Here is a 25,144-nt window from a genome sequence, read left to right as displayed (position 1 = left end):
ACGAAAATAAATCCCCCGAGGAAAGAGAAAGGGAACCGGGCAGATTCCGGTCTAGAAGGGAAGTTTATTATGGATGACTTACCACCCTTCAAAAAAGATGGGTTATTATCAGGGCATTGCTTATCACTGTTTCCTATCTCTTCAAAGCCCAGAATGAGAGGGAAGGGACTCAAAATAAAGCAAGAACAGATCAGTTAGTACTTGTTGTCCCCCCCTGCACCTCCCCAGCCTGGAAAGCTCTTCCCGCACCTTCACCACCTTCTTGGGCCCCAAATTAAATACCTCTGTGCCGCCTGCCCCAACTCCCCTGGCAGGCCCTATTGTTCCTTTCTTCTGCTCCCGTAGTACTTCATACTTCTACTATAGCACTTCACATTAGGTATTTTTTAATAGGTCATTTTCTCATGATTATGAAATAATAATAAACTTACATAAGCTCACTTCGTGCCTAGCACTCCTCTAGGCAATTTACATTTTAAAAAAAACAAACCAAACCCACCACTGTCTAATCGATTCCGACTCATAGCGACCCTACAGGACAGAGTAGAACTGCCCCATAGAGTTTCCAAGAAGCACATATACTAACCCTTTTATTCCCCTCAACAACCCAATGTCTCAGCAACCCAAGTATCTACTTTCACAGCAGGAACCAGGTCCCACTGATCTTTTCAGCTCTGGTGCCTGACACAGTGCTGGCCAAAGTCAATGCCTTATAAAAGAAAGACATTGACCTGGATATTTCAGGTGTTGCCAAGTTTAGGAATACAGAACTGGTTCAGATGGTGTTTGGGAGCTTTCTCCAGCTCTTCAGTGTGGGAATCTACACTTGTGCATTCTATTTGGTGTTTGCATATATATGTGTATGTATCAATATGCTCATAATTTACCAACTTATCGATCTCTGACTGGCTGCTATGAGTGGGTATGTAATTCTATCACCACCTCGGACATTCTGAAGTTATGTGTGTGTGTGTCCCAAAAGGATTAGCAAATTAGTTATGTTATGCCTGTGTTCACACTTCTATTTTTAAACAAAACTATTTACTTACTTAACTAACTTTTGGTTTTACTACCAGCTGTTAGCACAGAAAACTGGTGTTTATGAAGCAGGAGGAAAAATAATAAACCAAGTTGATGTTATTCCCCAAAATAGCTGTTTTTTAAAAATATCCTTTTGCTGGGAAGGCAAATGGAGCTGGAGAAGGTCCAGAGAATAATATGCCATAATATGGTCCAGAAAATGGGATGGCTCCTATATACACTACAAAAAAAAAAAAAAAAAAGTCACTTTTTTCCTGGAAAGATGAAGGATGCAAGAAAATGATCAAAAGCTATAAAATTGTGAAAGAAACAGAGAAGATAAACATGGAGAGTTGTTTCCAAATTCCAAAATGGTAGAAATACTTTTCCTTTCTACCTTGGCAATCAAGGAAAATTTAAGTAAGCAAAAGAAAGTATTACTGTTAACACATTGCTTAAGAGGATTGAAAAGTACTACTTTTTACAGTGAGAACTACGAACTGATAATTACTTTGGAAATGGGTGAATCAAGGAATTATAAGTTATTAAGAGAAAACAGGACGTAAGGTATGGAGGGAGGGAGTTTCTCTAGGTTGATGCTGACATTGTAGCAGACAACTATACCCTCTACCAGTCATGCCTCAAACAAAGTATTATGCTGAATGGACCAGGAATCAATACATACACATTTGTTTGAATTTAAATTTCTTCTTTTTGTGTTCATGTATCAGTTAGATGAGAAGCCCTGGCAGCACAATGATTAACGTACTCGACAGTTAACCAAAAGGTAAGCAGTTTGAACCCCAGCCACTCCACAGGAGAAAGAGGTGGCAGTCTGCTTCCTAAATATTACAGTCTTAGAACCCCATGGGGCAGTTCTACTCTGTCCTATAGGGTTGCTATGAGTCAGAATTGACTCAACAGCAACGGTTTTTTTTTTTTTTTTTTTTTTGGTGTATCAGATGGTGGATTTGATTTTCATTGTTGTACGATGCCATCAAGTTGGTTCCAATTCATGTTGTTGTTAGGTGCCGTCAAGTCGGTTCCGACTCATAGCGACCCTATGCACAACAGAACGAAACACTGCCTGGTCCTGCACCATCCTTACAATCGTTGTTATGCTTGAGCACTTTCTTGCAGCCACTGTGTCAATCCAACTCGTTGACGGTCTTCCTCTTTTCTGCTGACCCTGTACTTTGCCAAGCATGATGTCCTTCTCCAGGGACTGATCCCTCCTGACATGTCCAAAGTACGTGAGACGCAGTCTCACCATCCTTGCTTCTAAGGAGCATTCTGGTTGCACTTCTTCCATGACAGGTTTGTTAGTTCTTTTGGCAGTTTATGGTATATTCAATATCCTTTGCCAACACCACAATTCAGAGGCATCAATTCTTCTTCGGTCTTCCTAATTCATTGTCAAGCTTTCACATGCATACGATGTGATCGAAAATACCATAGCTTGGGTCAGGTGCACCTTAGTCTTCAAGGTGACATCTTTGCTTTTCAACACTTTAAAGAGGTCCTTTGGAGCAAATTTACCCAATGCAATGTGTCCTCTGCTTTCTGGACTGCTGCTTCCATGGCTGTTGATTGTGGATCCAAGTAAAATGAAATCCTTGACAACTTCAATCTTTTCTCTGTTTATCATGTTTGTTGCTCATTGGTCCAGTTGTGCGGATTTTTGTTTTATGTTGAGGTGCAATCCAGACTAGGAAGAAGGACCCGGCAATCTACTTCTGAAAAGCACTAGCCAGTGAAAACCTTATGAATAGCAGTGGAACATTGTCTGATATAGTGCTGGAAGGTGAGCCCCTCAGGTTGGAAGGCACTCAAAAGACAACTGGGGAAGAGCTGCCCCCTCAAAGTAGATTCGACCTTAATGACGTGGATGGAGTTAAGCTTTCGGGACCTTCATTTGCTGATGTGGCACGACTCAAAATGAGAAGAAACAGCTGCAAACATCCATTAATAATCAGAACCTGGGATGTATGAAGTACGAATCTAGGAAAATTGGAAATTGTCAAAAATGAAATGGAACGCATAAACATCGATATCCTAGGCATTAGTGAGCTGAAATGGACTGGTATTGGCCATTTTGAATCGGACAATCATATAGTCTGCTATGCTGGGAACAACAACTTGAAGAGGAATGCTGTTGCATTCATCGTCGAAAAGAATGTTTCAAGATCTATCCTGAAGTACAATGCTGTCAGTGATACGATAATATCCATATGCCTACAAGGAAGACCAGTTAATACAACTATTATTCAAGTTTACGCACTAATCACTAAGGCCAAAGATGAAGAAATAGAAGATTTTTCTCACCTGCTGCAGTCTGAAATTGAATTCTGACTCATAACAAGCCTATATAAATGAACGAAACACTGCCCTGTCCTGCGTCATCCTCACAATCATTGTTATGCTTAATTAAGCCCATTGTTGCAGCCACTGTGTCAATCCATCGTGTTGAGGGTCTTTCTCTTTTTTGCTGACCCTCTACCTTACCAAGCATGAAATCCTTCTCCAGGGACTGGTCCCTCCTGATAACATGTCCAACGTACATGAAAAGAAGCCATCCTCACTTCTAATGAGCATTCTGGCAGTACTTCTTCCAAGACAGATTTTTTTCAGTCTTCTGGCAGTCCATGGTATATACAACATTCTTCTCCAACACCATAATTCAAAGGCATCAGTTCTTCTTTGGCCTTCCTTATTCATTTGTCCAGTTCTTGAATGCATATGAGGCAATGGAAATACAATGGCTTGTGTCAGGCGCATCTTAGTCCTCAAAGTGACATTTTGCTTTTTAACACTTTAAAGAGGTCTTTTGCAGCAGATTTGCCCAATGCAATACGTCACTTGATTTCTTGACTGCTGTTTCCATGGGCATTTACTGTGGATCCAAGTAAAATGAAATCCTTGACAACTTCAGTATTTTTTCCACTTATCGTGATGTTGCTTATTTGTCCAGTTGTGAGGATTTTTATTTTGTTTTAAAGAAAAAAATATTTTTCATTAGTATGTGTATATTATCCCCCTCTGACCAGTTTCATAGCCTCACTATTATATAAAAACTATTTTCTTCTAGTAAGGGGTCTTATGTCACGTAACAAATGGAAATCCTTCCTGACAGAATTACCAGCAGCACCTTAACTAGTGCGTAGGCTACTTGGCCTGACTCTTTTAAACATTAGCCCAATTTCTGCCTTCTACCATAGTGCATCTCTCTTTCTAAAACTAAAACCACCAGTTGCCAGCAAGTTGGTTGCGATTCATGGTGACCCCATGTGTGTCAGAGTAGAATTGTGCTCCATAGGCTTTTCAATGGCAGGTTTTTCAGAAGTGGATTGCCAACCCTTTCTTCCTAGGTGGCTCTGGGTAGATTCAAACCTCCAACCTTTCAGTTACCAGCCCAGCTCATTAAACGTTTGCATCACCCAGGGACTCCTCTCTAGTGCCATCGAGTGATCCAAAAATCACTGAATTGACATGTGTCCCAGATGCAACAGCCCCATAAATGAGCCCTGTGCTCACAAACTCTCTTTGGCCTTGGGCTGGGCACACTGAGTCTGCCACCCACGCCACGGAGGTGCCCACAGGGACGTGTTCTAATACATGAAAGGGGATGATGAGAAAAGGTTGGGACCCCTTCACAGGTTTCAGTTAGCAGGCTGTTGCCATTCCTCTGGCTTCTCCTGACAGAGCCTTCACTTAGCAGATAATCACATTTCACCCTCCAGAACATGTGATTCATATTAACGTTGCAGTGTTGCCTAGCAGGGGCGGCCAGCTTTCCCATAGTTGCTGGATGTGCGCAGTGTTCCTCCACAGAGTGGGGGCAGTGCCAGCATCTTCAGCTCCAAGAAAAATCTTGGAGATTTTTGCCTTAAATGGTAATTAAATTATTCTCTAAATGTTATCCCACCAAAAGCAGAAAATGACTTTGTGCAAAGTCTTTCTTGATTAAAAAAAAAAGCTGTAGTATAGGTGTGGCAGATTTATAAAGGGAATATGTATATTTTTATAGGCCATTTTGAGATGAACTTGCAATGACTAATAATTATTTTATACACCCATTCTCCTCTTTCAGAGACCTTCCAGGATTCAAGATCCCAAACCAAACAAACTCTTCTGTGCTCCCAAACTATTTATTCTCAAGGCTAAAGAGAAATTCCCATGAAGCTCCATTTTTCCAGGATGCAACACATTGTCCATGCCAAAGAAAAAACACTTTTAAAATGTGTTTCTCAATATTAGGGTATGTTATGGATACAAAATTTCAGTCCAAATCCCCTCAGCCATATAAAACATGTCATATAATTGTATTTTTGGTCAGGGAGGAGTGTTACAAAATAAATATTTCCCCATTAGCGCACACTGGGAAATGTTTGCTGACACCTACATTTAAACACAGCAGGTGCCTTTGGAAGACTTTGGCAAAGAACAGGCTCCTCCTTAATGAGGTGCTGGAGTTGGTTGAAAATTAAATATTAATTACAAAAAATTGTTGCATCTTAAAAATCAAAACTGAGGTCTGCGTGTGGGTGTCCCCACCTTCTGCATTCCCCTGGCTTTTGGTCTGTGAAATGTCCCGGGTCTTTTACTGAATTACATCATTCTCTTTCTAGAGCAGTCTGTGGAAAACATCAAGAAGGCTTTTTTTTTTTTTCTCTTTCCCCTACTGGAAAATCCTTTCTGAAGCTATTGATGATTTGTTTCATTTGATTCCCAGAGATTCCTAGCTGAAGGGGCCACAGGAGTACAAATCAACAAGTGTGACAATTGCTGATTCCTCTTGGGTTTTTTCCTGTATCAGACACTCCTGTGCCCCACAGTCATGTCCAACTGTTCTGATGAGCCTCCTCAGCACTGACTTGGGCTTTCCTCAGGCTCCCAGACTGAAGAGTACAGACCACAGAGCTGGCCAGGGGGCTCTTGTGCACAATCCCCGTCTCCACCTGGAGGTCAGAACCCATTGTCTCATGCTCTTACTTCCAGATCCAGTCTTTCTCTGCAGCTCCCACGTTCTTGACAGAATCCCCCTTGCTTCTTTACATACACACACACACACACACACACTCATGCACACATGCATGTATGCAAAAGTTTGTTTAGTTTTGTGAACTTAATTGTAAGTGGACTGCTGGTTTCGAATTAGCTAGTAGGCTGGTCCTTCCAAGACAAACTGCAGATACTCTGGGAATATTTCTCTTAAACCTAATGGTGGAATTTCAAGGCACCAGGACAAAATGGGCAGACTTGAGAGGCAGACTGGACTTTAAGGATTCTTCCAATCATAACACCTGCTCTGGATGCTGTGTTCAGATAGTGGGGGTAGGGGTTTTAACATTATCCAAGATCCAAATTAGCCTACATATTTTGACACCATTTCAATCCAAAAGGAATTTTTTTCCCCTCGAAAGCTTGGGAGACAGAGACCTTGATGGAATAATTCTAAATTGTATTTAAAACAGTAAGTAGGTAAGAGAGGCCAAGAAATTTTTGAAAAGATGAACAATGAGGAGCACATGCTTGATTAGATATTAAAAGTTTTAAGTTCCACTCCTGCCTAGTATGTAGAAAGCTGAAAACAGTGTCTCTTCCATGACATCAACAATAACAAGAGCCAGGTGAACTACAAAGCCGTAACTTTCTTGAGCCCTTCAGTAAGCTAAAGTCATAGGGGTTCAAAAAGCCTGAAATCTAAGACAATACAGTCCCTCCAAGAAGAGACAGGCCATGAACACAGCCTTACCTATGGCTGAGTATGGAAAGAAGAGACCCAGGACACTACACAAAAGAATTTAAAAAAAAAAAAAAACACCCCAGCTAAAAATGTTAGCAAATTGCTCAAGGCCAAAAGCAGCTTTCATCAGAGTAAAGCACCCCGAGTGGTGCAATACAAAGGGAGTTCACACTCATGTGTAGGCTCATCTCCAAGGGCCTCCATTCCATTGCTTGAGAAAAGGATTGAAGGGAGGACAGGAGACATAAGAAGCCTCCCTCTAAAAACACTTAATAGACAATACATAAGCGGTAACTTTGGTGAAGGGTAAGACAGTACACAATACTGGGGAAGCCAGCACAATCTGTATAAGACAAAGCCATGGTAGCTCCACAGACACATCTAAACTCCCCGAGGGACCAAATTGCTGGGCTGAGGGCTGTGGGGACCGTGGTCTCAGGGAACATCTAGCTCAATTGGCATAACAGGGTTTATAAAGAATATGTTCTATACTCTACTTTGGTGAGTAGTGTCTGGGGTCTTAAACACCTGTGAGCAGCCATCTAGGATACTCCACAGGTCTCAACCCTTCGGGAGCAAAGAAGAATGAAGAAAACTAAAGACATAAGGGAAAGATTAGTCCAAAAGACTAATGAGCCACATCTACCAAGACATCCACCAGACTGAGTCCAGTAAAACTAGATGGTGCCCGGCTACCACCACTGACTGCTCTGACAGGGATCAAAACAGAGGGTCCTGGACAGGGCTGGAGAAAAATGTAGAACAAAATTCTAGCTCAAAAAGAAAGGCCAGACTTACTGGCCTGACAGACACTGGAGAAACCCTGAGAGTATGGCTCCCAGATACCCTTTCAGCTCAGTAGTGAGGCCACTCCTCAGGGTCACCCTTCAGCTAAGGATTGAAGAGGCTCATGGAACAAAGCAAGACTAAAGGGGCATACCAGCCCTGGGGCAGGGACTGGAAGGTAGGAGGGAACAGGAAAGCTGGTAATAGGGAACCCAGAGTTGAGAAGGGAGAGTGTTGACATGTGGTGGGGTTGTTAACCAATGTCATACAACAATGTGTGTACTGTTTGATGAGAAACTAGTTTGTTCTGTAAACTTCCATCTAAAATTAATTAAAAAACTAAAGAAGAAGAAGCCTCCCTCTATAGTGCGAGCCTGGGGAAAGGGGAGTGGCATTGCTGAGGCAAAGCCTTGAAGCTCTGGGGAGACTTTCTCCCCAATGGAACAAAAGCCTTCAGCCACCAGGGGAGGGGAAGTAAACCCTATTGTACCCAGGGCATAGGTGAAGATCCATGGCAGCTGGAGGAAGGGTTAAAGATAAAACAAACTCTCTATCCCTGGGGAAGGGGCAAGAAGCAGTCCTGGGTCTAGGGTCTTACCAGTTGGGGAGTTCCTCATGACACAAACAGTTAAGCATTCAACTATTAGCTGAAAGGTTGGTAGTGTGAACTCACCCAAAAGGTGCCTTGGAAGACAGGCATGACAAAGAAAGTTCACAGCCTTGAAAACCCTATGGAGCAGTTTTACTCTGCACACATGGAGTCACCACGAGTCAAATCAACTCCATGGCAACTAACAACCACCACCAGTGGGAGAGGAACAGGAAGCTCTCTCCTACACAAGACACAAGGCAGAGTTTGACTGCCACTGGGAGGAAGGGCAGAATTGCTGATAGTCCTACTCTTTATACACCAGCACACTGGGACCACTTAAGCCTGAAACTGTGCTAGAAGCAAAGAAAATCTCCTACCCCCAGCACCAAGAAGCAAGCAATAGCAGCGTACCACAAGAAGAGGGCCAAAAGCATGAAACAGACTATCCTGAAGCATAGACACAAAATGAAAGCCGAAATCTAAGGGTGAAGAGGGAAAACTGAGAAAAACCCTACAATATACAAGCCACAACCATAAGTCAGAATGCTCCTCAGAAGCAGGGACGAGGAGACTTTATCTCATATACTTTGGACATGTTATCAGTAGGGATCAATCCCTGGAGAAGGACATCATGCTTGGTAAAGTACAGGGCCAACAAAAAAGTGGAAGACCCTTGATGAGATGGATTGCCACAATGGCTGCAACAACGGGCTCAAGCTTAACAGTGATCATGAGGATGGCACAGGACCAGACACTGTTTCCTTCTGTTTTACATAGAGTCATTATGAGTCAGAAGCAACTTGACAGCACCTAACAACAACAGCCCTAAGCATAAGGTAATGGTAGAGGAATTTTAAGCTTGTAGTGCACTGCATCTGTCAGTTAGTCTTATTGTGGCTTGCATGTTGCTGTGATAGCGGAAGCTTTGCCGCCGGTATTTCAAATACCAGCAGGGTCACCCTTGGTGGACAGGTTTCAGAGGAGCTTCCAGACTAAGACAGACTAGGGAGAAGGATCTGGTTGTCTACTTCTGAAAAAACTGGCCAGGTGGAAAAGCACTCAAAATACAACTAGGGAAGAGCTGCCTCCTCAAAGTAGAGTTGACCTTAATGATGTGGATGGAGTCAAGCTTTCAAGACATTTATTTGCTGATGTGGCATGACTTGAAATGAGAAGAGCGAGCTGCAAACATCCATTAATAATCAGAACATGGTTTGTATGAAGTATGAAAACTGGAAGTCATCAAAAATGAAATGGAAGGAATAAAGATCAATATCCTAGCATTAATAAGCTGAAATGCACTGATATTGGACTTTTTGAATCAGACAATCGTATGGTCTACTCTGCCAGGAATGACCAATTGAAGAGGAATGGTGTTGCATTCCTTGTCAGGAAGAACATTTCAAGATCTATGCTGAAGTACTATGCTGAGAGTGATAGGATAATATCCATACACTTACAGGGAAGACCTGTTAATACAACTGTTATTCAAATTTACACACCAACCATTAATGCCAAAGATAAGGTAACTGGAGATTTTTACCAACTTCTGCAGTCTGAAATTGGTCAAACATGCAATCAAGATGTATTGATAATTACTGGTGATTGGAATGCAAAAGTTGGAAATGAAGAAGGATCAATAGTTGGAAAATATGGCCTTGGTGATAGAAACGATACTGAAGATCGCACGATAGAATTTTGCAAGACCAATGACTTCTTCACTGCAAATACCTTTTTTCAACAAAATAAACTGTGACTATACATGGACCTCACCAGATGAAATATACCAAATCAAATCGACTACATTTGTGGAAAGACGCAATGGAAAGCTCAATATCATCTGCTAGAACAAGGCCAGGAGCTGACTGTGAGACAGACCATTAGTTGCTCACATGCAAGTTCAAGTTGAAGCTGAAGAAAATTAGAACAAGTCCACAAGAGCCAAAATATAACCTTGAGTACATCCCACCTGAATTTAGAGACCACTGCAAGAACAGATTTGACATATTGAACACTAATGACTGAAGACCAAAGGAGTTGTGGGAAGACATAAGAGGACATCATACACGAAAAAAGCAAAAGGTTATTAAAAAGACAGTAAAGAAAGAAAAGACCAAAATGGATGTCAGAATATACTCCGAAACTTGTTTTTGAAAATAGAGTATCTAAAGCAAAAGGAAGAAATGATGAAGCAAAAGAGCTAAACAAAAGATTTCAAAGGGCAGCTCAAGAGGACAAAGTGAAACATTGTAATGAATGTGCAGCCAAAAGAGAGGGACATGCTCAGCATGTCTCAAACTGAAAGACCTGAAGAAAAAATTTAAGCTTTGAGTTGCGATTTTGAAGGATTCTATGCGCAAATTTTTGAATGACACAGGAAGCATCAAAAGAAGATGTAAAGAATACATGGAGTCACCATACCAAAAAGAATTGGTCGATGTTCAACCATTTCAGGAGATAGCATACGATCAAGAACCAATGGTACTGAAGGAAGAATTCCAAGCTGCACTGGAGGTAGTGGTGAAAAACAAGGCTCCAGGAATTGACAGAATACCAACTGAGATCTTTCAACAAAGGGATGCAGTGCTGGAGGTGCTCACTTGCCTATGCCAAGAAATTTGGAAGACAGCTACCTGGCCAAACATCTGGAAGAGATCCATATTTGTGCCCACTCCAAAGAAAGGTGATCCAACAGAATGTGGAAATTATGAAACAATATCATTAGTATCACACAGAAGTAAACTTTTGCTGAGAATCATTCAAAAGTGTTGCAGCAGGACATCGACAGGGAACTACCAGAAATTCAAGCTGGATTTAGAAGAGGACGTGGAACAAGGCATATTATCACTGATATCAGATGGAGCTTGCTAAAAGCAGAGAATACCAGAAATAGAATGCTTGTGTTTTATTGACTATGCAAAGGCATTTGACTGTGTGCATCCTAACATATTATGGGTAACATTGCAAAGAATAGGGATTCTTGAACACTTAATTGTGCTCATGCAGAACCTGTACATAGACCAAAAGGCAAACAGAGCAAGGGGATACTGCATGGTTTAAAATCAAGGAAAGTGTGGGTCAGGGTTGTATCTGTGCACCATACTTATTCAATATGTATGCTGAACAAATAATCCAAGAAGCTGGAGTACATGATGAAAAACATGGCATCAGGATTGGTGGACGCCTCATTAACAACCTGCAATATGCAAATGACACAACGTTGCTTGCTGAAAATGAAGAGGTCTTAAAGCACTTACTGATGATGATCAAAGACCACAGCCTTCAGTATGGATTATGCCTCAACATAAAACAAAAATACTCATATGTGGACCAATAAACATCATCACGATAAATGAAGAAAACATTGACATGATCAAGGATTTCATTTTACTTGGATCCATAATCAACGCCCATGGAAGCAGCAGTCAAGAAATCAAACAATATATTGCATTGGGCAAATCTGCTGCAAAAGTCCTCCTTAGTGTTATAAAGCAAAGATGTCACTCTGAGGACTAAGGTGCAACTGACATAAGCCATGATATTTTTAATCACCTCATGTGCATGTGAAAGCTGGACAATGATTAAAGAAAACAAAGAAGAACAGACACCTTTGAGTTATGGTGTTGGCAAAGAATACTGACTATACCATGGACTGCCAGAAGAAGGAACAAATCTGTTTTGGAATAAATACAGCCAGAGTACTCCTTGGAAGCAAGGACAGTGAGACTTCATCTCACATACTTTGGACATGTTACCAGGAGGGACTAGTCCCTGGAGGAGGACAGCATGCTTGGTAAAGTAGAGCGTCAGTGAAAAAGGGGAAGACCCTCAACAAGATGGATAGATACAGTGGCTGCAATAAGGAGCTCAAACATAGCAAAAATTGTGAGGATTGTACAAGAACAGGCAGTGTTTTGTTCTGTTGTACACAGGGTTGCTATAAGTCAGAACTGACTCAACAGTACCTAACGGAACAACAAAGAGAGAAAAAGAGAGATTTACTTCAAGCAAATGGCTCATGCAGTTATGAGAGCTGGCAAGTCTCAAATCTATAGGTCAGCAGGCTGGAGACCTCTACTGTTCACAGGATTGGGCCCACTAAAATCCACTGCCTTCAAGTCGATTCTGACTCACAGAGACCCTACAGGACAGAGGAGAACTGCCCCATAGGTTTTCCAAGGCTGTAAATCTTTATGGAAGCAGACTGCCACATCTTTCTTCTGCAGAGCAGCTGGTGGGTTCGAACCACCAGCCTTTCAGTTAGCAGCCAAGCACTTAACCATGGGACTGAGGAAGGGGTTAGCAAATCCAAAATCTGCAGGTTAGCTGGCAGGCTGGAGACTTCTGCAGGCTTATGTCCCAAGATCTGTAGGAGAGGCAACAAGAAGAGTACAGGGTCGAGAGAGAGTGAGTTCTGTGAGACAACCATTTAAACTCTGGAGGCAGACCACATCCCCAAGTAAACTCCCTTTTCAATTGATTGTTTGATCACATCAGGTCACATCATAGAAAATGATTACATTATACTACATTTCATTATATTACGTTATGGAACATTAACCAGTCCAGTGTCTGCCAAACCACTGAGAATCATAGACTGGCAAGTTGACACATAAAAATAACCATCACACCATAGCAGTAATGAAGCCAAAACCTGGCTATCTTAGTTATCTTTAGGTTGTTAGGTGTGGTTGAGTTGGTTCTGACTCATAGTGGCCCTATGCACAACAGAACAAAACACCGCCCTGTTCTGCGCCATCCTCACAATCATTGTTATGCCTGAGTCCACTGTTGTGGCCACCATGTCAATCCATTTCGTTGAAGGTTTTCCTACTTTTCACTGATCCTCTACTTTATCAAGCATGATGTCCTTCTCCAGGGACTGATCCCACCTTGGTGGTAGTGAGATCCCTCCTGTACCACCTCTGGGATGGCTTATTTTAAGCCTAGGGGGATGGCAAAACTGACCAATCCCCTCGTTAGGATTCCATACACCTTATTTACATTATTAGCAAACTATCCAATCCCCTTGGTGGGCCATAAACACCTTATTTGCATAGTCTCACCCAATCTTTTGGTTGGAGTTACAAGACCATGATGAGAAAGACCATATAAAAAGCAATCCATTGCACCACATTTGGAGTAGCACTAGGGTACCCAGGTGGGTTCATACAATGGTGGGGGCAGGGTACATTTAGGTGGAAGCCACTACCAGTAATGTACTCTGCCTTTATCACTAAGCCCTCCTATTGGAGTCTGAGTTTGTGTATCAGTCAGGGAGGAGAAACAGATAACGTGCCCAAAAAGAAAGTTTAAAAATTTACGCAATGTAATAAGTAAAGTTTAAGGAAACCAACAAGGGATAGTGAAGTGCCTTCAGGATTAATAACAACGGGGGGCTGTTACCACCCTATGACTGAGGAGCAAGAGGAAGGGGAGGTTACGAAAAAGCAGAACCTGGTGTGGATGGCTATATGAAGAAAGCCACCTGACAGGAGCTGTGCCTTTGGTAAAGAGGTGCAGCCAACCCACAGCAACCTGGCAGGGAATGTGCGGGGCAGAAAAAATACCCTGACTCCCTTTCCTGTTGACTCTGAGCTCACTGGTACTTCTCATTGGCAGAAGCCAGAAGTGAGGGAACCTATTGAAACACCACATAGGTCAGCCTCTCAGGCATAGAGCAGGGTGGAAAGGGTGGCAAGTGCAAGACATTCAGCGTGGCTTGAAAACTGAACACTAAATTTTGCTCTGAGGTGATTGTAACTTATGAAAGGAGTGTCTAATTTCCTGGTTTTGCAATTATTCCTGGCTCTGTTCAAAGCTGAGAGGGCATTGAAGAAACAACAGTATCTGAAGGGTCATTCTTAGTAGATGTAAGAAAACAGTCTTCAGAGATGTCTTCCCCAGGGCTGGGGTCAGGAGTATCATCCACAGCGCTCTAGTGGACAGCAGAAAAGGGTCAGGCATGACCTGGGTTTCCACCCCTACAATCAAAGCCCTTTCTATTCACTAAGTCCAGGTGTGGCTGAGGGCTGCTGCCTCATCTGGAGTGCCCCTCCACACTCCTTTTCACTGGCTAACTCTCACTTATCCTTCAAGGGGTGTCCCCACCTCCCAGAGCCCTTCCCCGGCCTCTCAAGTCTAGCTCAGGTGCCCCTTCAATGTGTTCTCACAGTGTTCTATGTTATCCTTATTGTAGCACTCTATAGTATCTGTCTGACTGAATAAAACTCATAGAACAAGAAAGTTCATCTTGGGGGACCCACCATGGCAACAGGCCACACTCTAAATCCAAAAATATAATCAAGGCAGTTAGCAGGACTAAAGAACTTTCTCTGAACTTCGTGTAAAGTAAGGAAGCTCTTACTGCAGGCCAGTTTTATTGTTTTAGCCATGTGACAGGCGCAATAGCAGGTGATAGAGGTGGATATCCGAATGTCCCAAGATTTTGGTATGTTTTAGGCAGGAAAACAGCACAGATGAGGGCGATAGAAGGGCTGATATCCATCTAGCTATCTAAACTGACCAGGATATGTACGTCTGTGTGTACCATGCTAGGAGATACAGGGGATACAGAAGAACAGAAAGGTGATACCTGGCCTGCAATTATTTAGTCAGTAAATAGAGATAACACGTACACGTGAGGCATTGGACAACACTATTGTGTACTCCTCTGTGGCATTTCCCTGAGGCACAAATTGTTTCTCTCACGTTATTGATACTAAATGCTATAGAAAATGCAGTACTACTGTGGAGTACATAGCCTACTCTTAACGATTCCGAACCTGGGCTTTGGAATCAATCTTCTATCCTGGTTCTTACCAGCTCTGTAATAGTGAACACTTTTTTAACCTCTCTGAATTTGTTTCATCATCTGTAAAATGGAAATGATAACAGTACTTTCTGCATATTTGAGGGTAAAATGAGCTAGTAGCACAAATTAAGTATTTAATAACTGTTAATTTTATTCTGGAGCCCTAGTGGCATAGTGGTTAAGAACTCAGCTGTTAACCAAAAGGTCAGCAGTTCAAATCCACTGGCTGCTCCTTGGAAACCCTATGGAGCAATTCTGCTTTGCCCCATAGGGTGGCTATGAGTCAGAATCGACTCCACAGCATAAGTACTTAGGGATTGTATAGAGAAATTACTGTGGGCTAGGTGGTCAGAAAAGGCTTCTTGGAGGGCCTTGAATTGGACCTGGATAGAAGGGTTTGGGATTTGTATGCATGGTGAGCAAAAGGGTGCTGAGTAATGACCCAAAACACTGGCCCAAATAGAGTAATTGCTATGGCTTCTGTACCTAGACTCTTGTCCAACTTTGGTTGCTACTCTTCAATCAGGCGACCCTGCTCAGACATCACCCTCTATGGCCCCTGCTTCCAGGTCTGGCTAATTCCCCTCCTGCTCAAAACCCCCATGATTTGCTACATGCCATCAGGCCCTGTAATTCCATCCCAAGGCTCCAGAGGTGAAGATCTGCAAACCAGCATGATTAGCCACCATTGCTGGGTTCCCATTCAGCATATAAATCTAGTGCCTGGAATTACCTCATGCCAGAAAACTGAAATCCAAGTCAGATGGTTAAGGCATTAATAGCCATGAGTGTTGTAAAGACTCAACAATGCAAACCTTCCCAAAACGAACCATCCTGACCTCCCTTGAGCTGACAATGCATGTGTGACATCATGTGTAAATGAGCCTTAAATTTGAACCAGGTGCCGAGAGCTGTCTGGCGTCTCCTGGCTGCTGTATTAACCACTAACATGCACAGAGGATTCTGAGGCAGTAAAATGGAGGGAAACCGATGGCAGGGACCAGCGCAGGGTGCAGCAGCTGTGGCAATGAGCATTCAAATCATGTCCACCCGTTTGTGCCCAGGACCTCACGCCCTATAAGGCACACATCTGGGGGGTTGGGGACCCCAGGGAATTTGGCTGGCTTCACTCAGCGACAAAAGCTCCTCCATGCAAGTCAAACCACCCCGACATGCTTTCCGGATTGATTCTGAGCGCTGTTTTGATTTGCATCCATGAGGTAAGGCTCTGAGGCTCAGCTGGAAGCTCAGCCTGTCTGGTGACAGTCAGAAAGCCTACACATGCAAGTTCAGACAACCTGATATATATTCTTGGAAGGCACAATTCCCAAGGAAGACAGGCAGCTCTAAAACCTCAGGTGCTAGGGTTTTTATCAGACTGGGACTTAGCAATAAATATATGCCTTTTTTCATCTGCCATCACAAGTTCTCTTACCTGGGTCTCCCCAAGCAAGTCAGATGGCACAGATGCCATTGAGAACATGAAATTTGGAGGGATAGAATTAGGTGTATGGAAGGGATGGGGTGTGTCCACCATTGTTAGTCGTAAGTACGAGAGAGTAGATGAAAAAATGTGAGTTAGGAAGAAATGGCTTTTTAAAATTAAGCCTGCATAAAACAAATTTTTTTGTGTGCGTTTGTTTTAATGCTTAATATTCATGGTGCACATCCATGTTAATAGCCTTATTCTGATTATCAGAAGCAGGTCCACAGAAACTGGAGACAGCAAGAATAAAAAAAAGGAGGGAGGAATACAAAGTAATTCTCTCTTGGTGAGGACTGTTGCAGAAGTTCTACCCATGCCGGTGGAAAACAAGCCAAAGAGAAGTGAAAATCTACACCCCGTGGATCCCATAGCACTTCAGCTTCAAGGAAATCCTTTGTTGTTCAGGGAAAACTCTAAACCATTAACACTCACCAAGTGTACTACGCTTTCTGTGAAGTCTCTCAGTTGGGTGGAGTGGACTGCGGATGGGAGGCAGGTCCTGGATAAAAGATATAAAGGGGCTGGTAGACCAGTGCCTTTTAATGTGATTAGGCATATAAATATACAAGAATGTCATATTTACAGAAATTAAATGTAGCATCAAGATGCTGGGCGTGGGGTTGAGTTAGGTTTTGAACAGCATAAGGAGCCCTGAAGAAGAAAGAGAAAATTGAATTGACTGTGGGAAAGCATGGAGGCAGAAATCCATGGGGCATCTCATAAGATGCCAGAGTTCCTAATAAGATCCTACGGCATGAAGGATTTACCAAAACCCCATAAAAATTCATCATTCCCTGGAGCTGAGACTTTGGGACAAATTAAGTATGGGTTTTTCGATGTCTGGCCCTTGAGGGCTGAAAATGCTTTTTTTGTTTTTGTTGTTCCCTTTTTTTTAATATAACCTCTGGAAGATGATAATGATGGCTATGGTCCAATGCAAAGAGGCAATTAATCTTTCTCTGCCACTATTTTTGATTATATCTTGCTCAAAGGCCTTCAATGGAGACCTACTTCCTGCTTGATATGAAGTCCAGACTTAGCCTGACTTTCAGGGTTCTCTACAACCATGATGCTTCAGCTGTATTTCTCAAACTGCCATTAAGTCATTCTTTCAGGCACAATGTTTTTCACTTCCAAAATACACCCTACATTTTCCTGTACCTTTTTTAGTATTTTTTTTCTAAGTCTCCATCACATTCTCATCTCTACTTTGGTTATCCTTCAAATTTACTTCTGCAATTACTTCCTCCACGAAAACTTGCCCATTCACCCTGGAAGGCAGTGAGCTCCTACCCCTATGAACTTGCCCAGCATAGCTTTTACTGTCCTTGTCACTCACCAAACTGTGTCATTCAATGAGCACTACTGATGGTGTTGTATGTACACGGCACACACAATGGCCAAACCTTGTCCTTTAGGATATTGCAATTCAAGTCACCTCTGTAGGATTATACACTCCAGGAGTGGTTTACTAACTAAAGCATACCATCTATACTGGCAATGCTATATACTTATGTGACAGGCAAAAGCATCCACTGACAAATGAGGCTGTAAATAGAGTACAAGAATTTTACCTCACCAGAGTAAAGTTCTAGGTTGCTCAAGTATGGCCCTCTGATGTACTGAAAGCAAGTTTCTTTTTGTTTTACCACAGAAGTGGCAACACTGAAATGTTTAAGTAGCTAAGTCTGGGAGTGATTAGACATCTTTTGGAGGATTTGATTGAAAAGAAAAAAATTGGGAAAACCATTTTTACACTGACATTAAGATGCACGAATGCAACTCTATTTAGTCTGGTTAGGTAATGAGTTAGTTGAGAACTATTCTGGGTGAATGAAAGCAAAGAATGTATCTGAATGCAAATGAATGACAAATCTTTAGACAAGGACATGGGAGGTCTCCAAATATTTTGCTTCCCTGTAAAATGTAAATATTATCATGGTATAATCATTACTGATTGCCTTTAGATATAACATACAAACTGATGAAGTTTTATAGTAAAAATGCTCTGTCAAGTGTTTTTTCTAAATCCTGGAAAGTTGGCAAAATTTTTGTAAATATTTAAACAAGAATTGATTATTTAGATATTTTTTTAAAGTTCAGAATCAGCAATTATTGGAGGAAAACTCATCTAAGTCATTAACTTACTTTTGTAACCAAGATCTGTATTTATATATCCTTCTTTCCAAATATAAGATGACTGAAGTCAATAGGCCTAGAGGTGAAATCTTTAATAAATTTTTTTTAAACATAAACTAGTTATTTAGACTGGTAGTTTATAAATGTTGGTCCATGAGAAAGTTTCTTTGGTCCTTGATAAGAAATATAAGGACCACGCAACAAGTTTTTCACAAATCTAGGTCTGTTGAATTTAAAGAATTGTGTTTTCTTATAGTATGACCTTTCTTAATTTTTTATATTAAAGGATGGTGATGATAGATGGCTATTTTTTTTTTTTAAACACTGTGTTTAATAGTAACAATGGTTAAGGGGCATAAGCTTTTGGAATAGTCAAACTCATATTTCAGTCCCATCTCCACTACTTATAAGATTTTTCATCTTAGACCAGTTCCTCAGGCCAGTAAACCTCAGAGTTTTCTCATTTGTAAAACATACATCCTAGTGTCTACTTGAGTGTTTTTGTAGAAATAATATTTTTCCATGAAATCCTTCAATATTGCAACTCGAGGCGTGAATTTTTTTTAAATAATTTTTATTGTGCTTTAAGTGAAAGTTTACAAATCGTCAGTCTGTCACATGTAAGCTTATATACACCTTACTACATACTCCCATTTACTCTCCCCCTAATGAGTCAGCCCGCTCCCTTCTTCCAGTCTCTCCTTTCGTGACCCTTTTGCCAGTTTCTAACCCTCTCTACCCTCCCATCTCCCCTCCAGGCAGGAGATGCCAATACAGTCTCAAGTGTCCACCTGATACAAGTAGCTCACTCTTCATCAGCATCTCTCTTCAGCCCGTTGTCCAGTCCCTCCCATGTCTGATGAGTAGTCTTCGGGAATGGTTCCTGTCCTGGGCCATCAGAAGGTTTGGGGACCATGACCGCCGGGATTCTTCTAGTCTCAGTCAGACCATTAAGTCTGGTCTTTTTATGAGAATCTGGGGTCTGCATCCCACTGTTCTCCTGCTCCCTCAGGAGTTCTCTGTTGTGTTCCCTGTCAGGGCAGTCATCGGTTGTGGCCGGGCACCATCTAGTTCTTCCGGTCTCAGGATGATGTAAGTCTCTAGTTCATGTGGCCCTTTCTGTCTCGGGCTCATAGTTATCGTGTGACCTTGGTGTTCTTCATTCTCCTTTGATCCAGATGGGTTGAGACCAATTGATGCATCTTAGATGGCTGCTTGTTAGCATTTAAGACCCCAGACACCACACTTCTAAGTGGGATGCAGAATGTTATCATAATAGAGTTTATTATGCCAATTGACTTAGAGGTCCCCTTATCGAGGCTTGAATTTTTGATTCAGTTCTTTCAGCTTGAGAAATGCTGAGCATGTTCTTCCCTTTTGGTTTTCCATTGCCAGGTCTTTGCACATGTCATTATAATACTTTAGTTTGTCTTCCTGATAGATGGCAATTTTTTTAATGTCCTTTTTATTTTTGCAAAATAAAAAGTTGGCAACCTTATAAATGTCCCCAAAACTTATTTTGCAGTTCTAAAGATTCAAAAGAAATCTAAGAGTCTTAGAAACTCTGAGTTAAATTATTGATGATTTGAGCTATACTTGAATTTTTAAAAATTATATTTGTAGAGAATAAGAAAACACAGAAAATTGGATTTCTGACATTTCAAGGCATCCAGGTTTCCTCAAAGTCTGATTGACATATATTGGAACAGATTTCTGTCCTAATTTAAAACCCATACATCTTTCCTTTGTCCAGAATTGGCTCTGAAACACTTAACAAAGAAAAAACATAATGTTATGGCAATAAACCATGACTCAAAGGCCACAAAGTGGGCCCATATGCTATCTGGCTGGTATGATAGAACAGACTTAAGTATAATATTTTAGATTAATAAAGCAGCCTTCAGCATAGTCAATATTGACCATGTACCTACTCTTAGCAGAACCCTTCTGTAGAAAATACTCCTAGTTGGGTATACTTAATTATTAACATGACAATTAAGCACATAGGCTTTATGGTCAAACTTAATTTTGCATTCTGGATATGTGAACCTAGATCTTGTTAACTTCATAACTTCTCTGAACTTTAATTTCTAATCTATTAAGTAGGGAATATAACTGTATACCTCAGGTTGTACCTACCTCAGATTACATGAGATAATGCACTTGACATAGTGCCTGGTTCACACATAGAAGTGATAGCTCATCATTATCACATTATTTTTAGACTGACCTTCTTCCATCCATTCAAAATACTAAACCCAGATTTGCTTCACAATCCTAGGACTAGCACAACTCTCGGCACATAATATATGCTCAGTAAATATTTGCTGAACGAATTAGCCAGCCCCTTTGCTTGTGTTGTACATCAGCCCACTGATCCACATTAGACAAAAACACATTCAAACAAGTGAAATGCTTTCTCTGCAATAGTCTTTTTTTCTTTATAGCATCCCATATTACAATGTCTTTTTCATCCATCTGTCCCCCCTTGCTCCCGCAACTCAATTTCCCTCTCCACCCATTTACTTTGTCCCATAGGCAAGTAAACCTCTCATTCCCACCTGTCCACCTGGCCATCAGCCAAAATGAGTCTTCCTGCTCCTCCTAATTGCTTGTCTTGATTGACAGGCTGGCAAACTAGGACACTGGATCACAATTATAGTAAAGACATACAACAGATTGTTCAGGAAGGGTGAGAAACAAAAAGACAGAATTGTAATTGCAATGATTTACTCATCTTTCAGCAACATTTTGTTTTCTGTTTTTCCCACTTCATTTGGAAAGACTATTAACTATACGAGGATTACTGGTAGAAGAATGAATAAATAGTGTGTTTGGAAGAACAAATTTCCCATACTATAAAAATAAAAGGCTCTTAGAAGTTCTAAAGCCAAAAGGTGTGACACTCAAAATCCAGGTAGAGAAATTTAAAGGGAGCAAAGTATGTCTAACATAGGACTAATTCTAACATAGCCAGAGAGTTGTCAACATGCCAAGAAAAGAAAAACAGGATAAAATTAATTCAGTTTGAGTCCCTTTGTTTCAAGCATCTACTTTCCATTTCTGTCTACCTTACCGGCAATGTCAGCACTAGAGATAGCCCACAGAGGAATACTCTCCACACCCAGCTACCCACAGGTTATCCAGTAACCTGATTCTGCAAACACACAGGGCAGAGAACGGAGAAAAGAAAATTGTTTCACTTAAAAAGAGATCTTCCTAATTCATTAACATCTCATGCAATGCTCACCATTTCATTTCTGCTAAGATAACCTTATTCCTAGGCTCTAAAATGAAACATTTTCAGGGTCAAGTGGCTGTAGCATCTCCACCAATGGGTGGCATATACATTTCAAACACAAAATAGTACTGCTATGAATTGCAGACACTTTGAGAAAGAAATTAGTGCTTCCCAACTGATCTCTGCTCACTTTGTTCCCCATGTATATGGGGAAGGAGAAAGAAAAGTTCTTAAAGGTGAACCCTTAATATGTACGCAAGCATAGAACATGAGATTTTGCAAAGTTAAAAATGTTTTTAGGAGTATTTACAAGAACTGTGAAGGCCAATGATTAGTTCATAATTCATTTAAAGAAGTATAAAGTTTACTTGAAAACCGATAGTTATGTTTCTGTTTTCCCATTGGTAAATGGAAAAACAAGCTACTAAACTTAAGCTTAAAAGATGATACAGCAGGAAGAAGCGCTACAATACAGGAGCAAACAAAGCCAGCTGGGTTGGGGTGATCTGGTAGCTTGCTACCCAGCAAATGTCAGATATGGAATTGCCAGATAGTAGAGAATCTATGGTACTTTCAATATTTCAATTCTATACCTAGATTGGAAACCCTGGTGGCGTAGCGGTTAAGTGCTACGGCTGCTAACCAAAGGGTCAGCAGTTCAAATCCGCCAGGTGCTCCTTGGAAACTCTATGGAGCAGTTCTACTCTGTCCTATAGGGTTGCTAGGTGTTGGAATTGACTGAACGGCACTGGGTTTGGTTTTTTGGTATACCTAGGGTTAGACTGTGATGAATTTCAGATCCTACTTCTACATGGAAAAGAAGAAGAAAAAAAAAAAAACCCTCAAAGATTTCCAGACCTTGGGTGTTTACAGGGCCTTCACATAGTAAATCAAGGTACTGCTGTCTTGTTTTCTCTGCAGCCAGACAGAAATAATACCACACCAGCAGAGGTGTGAATTATCCCCATTCATCTTAATGGAGTGTTAACTTCAAAGGCTTCTTTTAACCATTTAAATGCTTAGCTCCTGAGTAAACATTCCATTTAAAAATTTTTAAAAAGTACATTTTAAACATTTACCCTCAATATATAGAAGTAATTTATATTCTTAGCACTTCAAGCCTTTAATTTAGCGAACTAGTCTCCAAATGTTAAAAAAAAAAAAAAAAAAAAAGCAAATGTTCTGTGCTTTACTTGGTTTTATTTTAAATCGTTATTACTCAATAAATTATGAACTTCAAGCCCAGAGTGAGAAGGCCTACATTTTGCAGGAAAAATGCTGAGGAGTACTTGAATATGGTTTTTTGGTAATCCTGGTGAGGGGGGCACTGTTTTTACCATAAGACAGGGAAAGCTGTGACTCCAAATACACAACTATGTACAGCAGACTGTTAAACTGAAAATGAACTCCACAAACAATTTCTTTTCATTTTAACTAAGTTTTGTGCAGAGTGTTCAATAGGTTATTCGTCCCTTTGTCAGACCTTCCATGATCTACCCTATGAGCAGGTGACAAATGTATTAATTGATGCCCAGCTGTCATCACACTTAACATTTGCCCCAGGGGGCACCCTTGCATCTGCTGCAGATTTAGAATTATTTTAGTATTACTGGAGTTAGATTTATTTAAGCAGCTGAACTCCTATTTGTATGTGGATCCATAATTTCATTAACAGAAAAAGTGAGTACAAGAAATAGCTTATCAGATTGGTGGGCTCTGGCTGACCCGAAGCCATATCGGAGGCCGTGCCTGGTTGTGCCTCTGGGGCCACGCTAAGTGCCTAGTTTCAGGAAGGCATTAGTAGGTGAATACAGCTGGGGTAAAACTGTGGAAAAGCACTAAAACCGTGCACGTGGGGCCCTGTGCCTGAAGGCTAGGGAAAGATTTGTACAAGATGAAAGATGACGAAATTCAAGATGGTTCCCATGTCCTTGATTAAAATCAAATTCATTTTACTGGTCCAGACGAAGAAATCAGAGAAAGGGAATAAACATCTAATCTATTAAGAAAGCCTGTTTTGGTCTGCACTTAATTGATACAAACCCATCTAATTCTCAAAACACAACCCTATATAATATATCTCAATTTTACAGATGTGAAAATTGAGGCCCAGAGAGGTAAAGTAGTATGCCTAAGCTCATTCACATTTGAACTCAAGTCTTTCGGATCCAAAAGTTTGGCCTTTTTCCTTTACACCATGCTGCTGTCAAGTTGTCGACAAAGTGCCTCAGTCCAAAAAAGCAACTCAGTTGTCAATTTTTCAGCCCCAGTGTCCTAAGTGGGACAAAAGGGAGCACCTGCAAAAGTGTGTATTTCCATATATGCAAAATATCACTTTGCACACAACTCCCTGCTTTACATGTGCACCCGGGTATGATTACATTTTTATTGCTAAACCCCAGCTTTGGTAGGCTTCTAACAAGAGATCTTTACATAGAACAGTCACAGGGAGGAGAGCCCTAGCTTCTGGTTTCCAACCAGTAATAAGCCATGTCAATGGGAAGACTGAAATGATTTAAAACTCCCAAACAAAATATGATATAAATTATCAATATTTGTCTCCACTTGCCAAGAAGAAATCATATGTTTTAGTGACAAACTGAGAAAGCTCAGAGAACTTTCAAATACACAATCACTGTCGTAGTTTTATAATGAACAACAGAGGAAAATCAGAAAAGTTTCTTAGATAGGATTTGGAGGCAGGGCAAAATACCAAGCGGAATAATCTGTGTACATATTGTTATTAGACATTGATGTTGACATCATAAACCCACAAGTTAGGATGCAATTTTTTACATAAATTTAATACACAGATTTCCAAAACAAAACAAAAACCAAAAACACAACATGCTACATACAACAACAAAAAACAATAAAACCGAAAACAAACAAGCAAACAAAAGATAGACCTGGTATATTTAAGAACATTTGGAGGTGAATTCTTACTTGAAGAATGTTGAAATGGCAAACGTGTTGTTATATTTACAACAAACAAAACAAAAACAAACAAAACCCGCTATACTCCCACTTTCTCCTATTCCCTACTATTTTGTTCTGTTTTTCTGTTAGTTTTTATAAAAATGTTAGCCCACGTATAGAGGATCCGAAGGACCTTCCAGAATCACTCTTCTTGCACATGAAAGTAAATTATTCTTCATAAAAGTGGAAAAATATTTCTTTCATTTATTAATCCAATCAAGAATGATAAGTGCTAAACTAAAACTCCCAACTAAGATTCCAAAGACAAGCAAAACACAAGCCTGTGGAAATAAGGGGAGGGGGAAAAAACAAAATAATTAGAGTATTTTTTAAAAATCCAC

The 25,144-nt window shown here is 40.9% G+C and overlaps 1 protein-coding gene across 6 annotated transcripts in view; it reads right to left on the bottom strand.

The window, feature by feature from the left end:
- Positions 1–16,674: 16,674 nt before the first annotated feature.
- The window catches only part of SLC38A6 (solute carrier family 38 member 6), a 74,662-nt gene continuing 66,192 nt past the window's right edge, over positions 16,675–25,144 (bottom strand). For 2 of the 6 annotated variants that reach the window (XM_049899314.1, XM_049899318.1), the window contains one exon: positions 18,865–25,084. In XM_049899314.1, coding sequence (XP_049755271.1) covers positions 25,004–25,084 — 81 coding nt within the window. In that variant the 3' untranslated portion in view covers positions 18,865–25,003. Of the gene's footprint in view, positions 16,944–18,863; positions 25,085–25,144 lie in introns of those variants that run through there. The other 4 variants (XM_049899317.1, XM_049899316.1, XM_049899319.1 and 1 more) reach the window with 4 other exon arrangements.

The sequence above is a fragment of the Elephas maximus genome, chromosome 10 (genome assembly GCF_024166365.1).
Source record: "Elephas maximus indicus isolate mEleMax1 chromosome 10, mEleMax1 primary haplotype, whole genome shotgun sequence".
Lineage (NCBI taxonomy): Eukaryota > Metazoa > Chordata > Mammalia > Proboscidea > Elephantidae > Elephas > Elephas maximus.
This window is presented reverse-complemented; position numbering and strand designations above follow the sequence as displayed.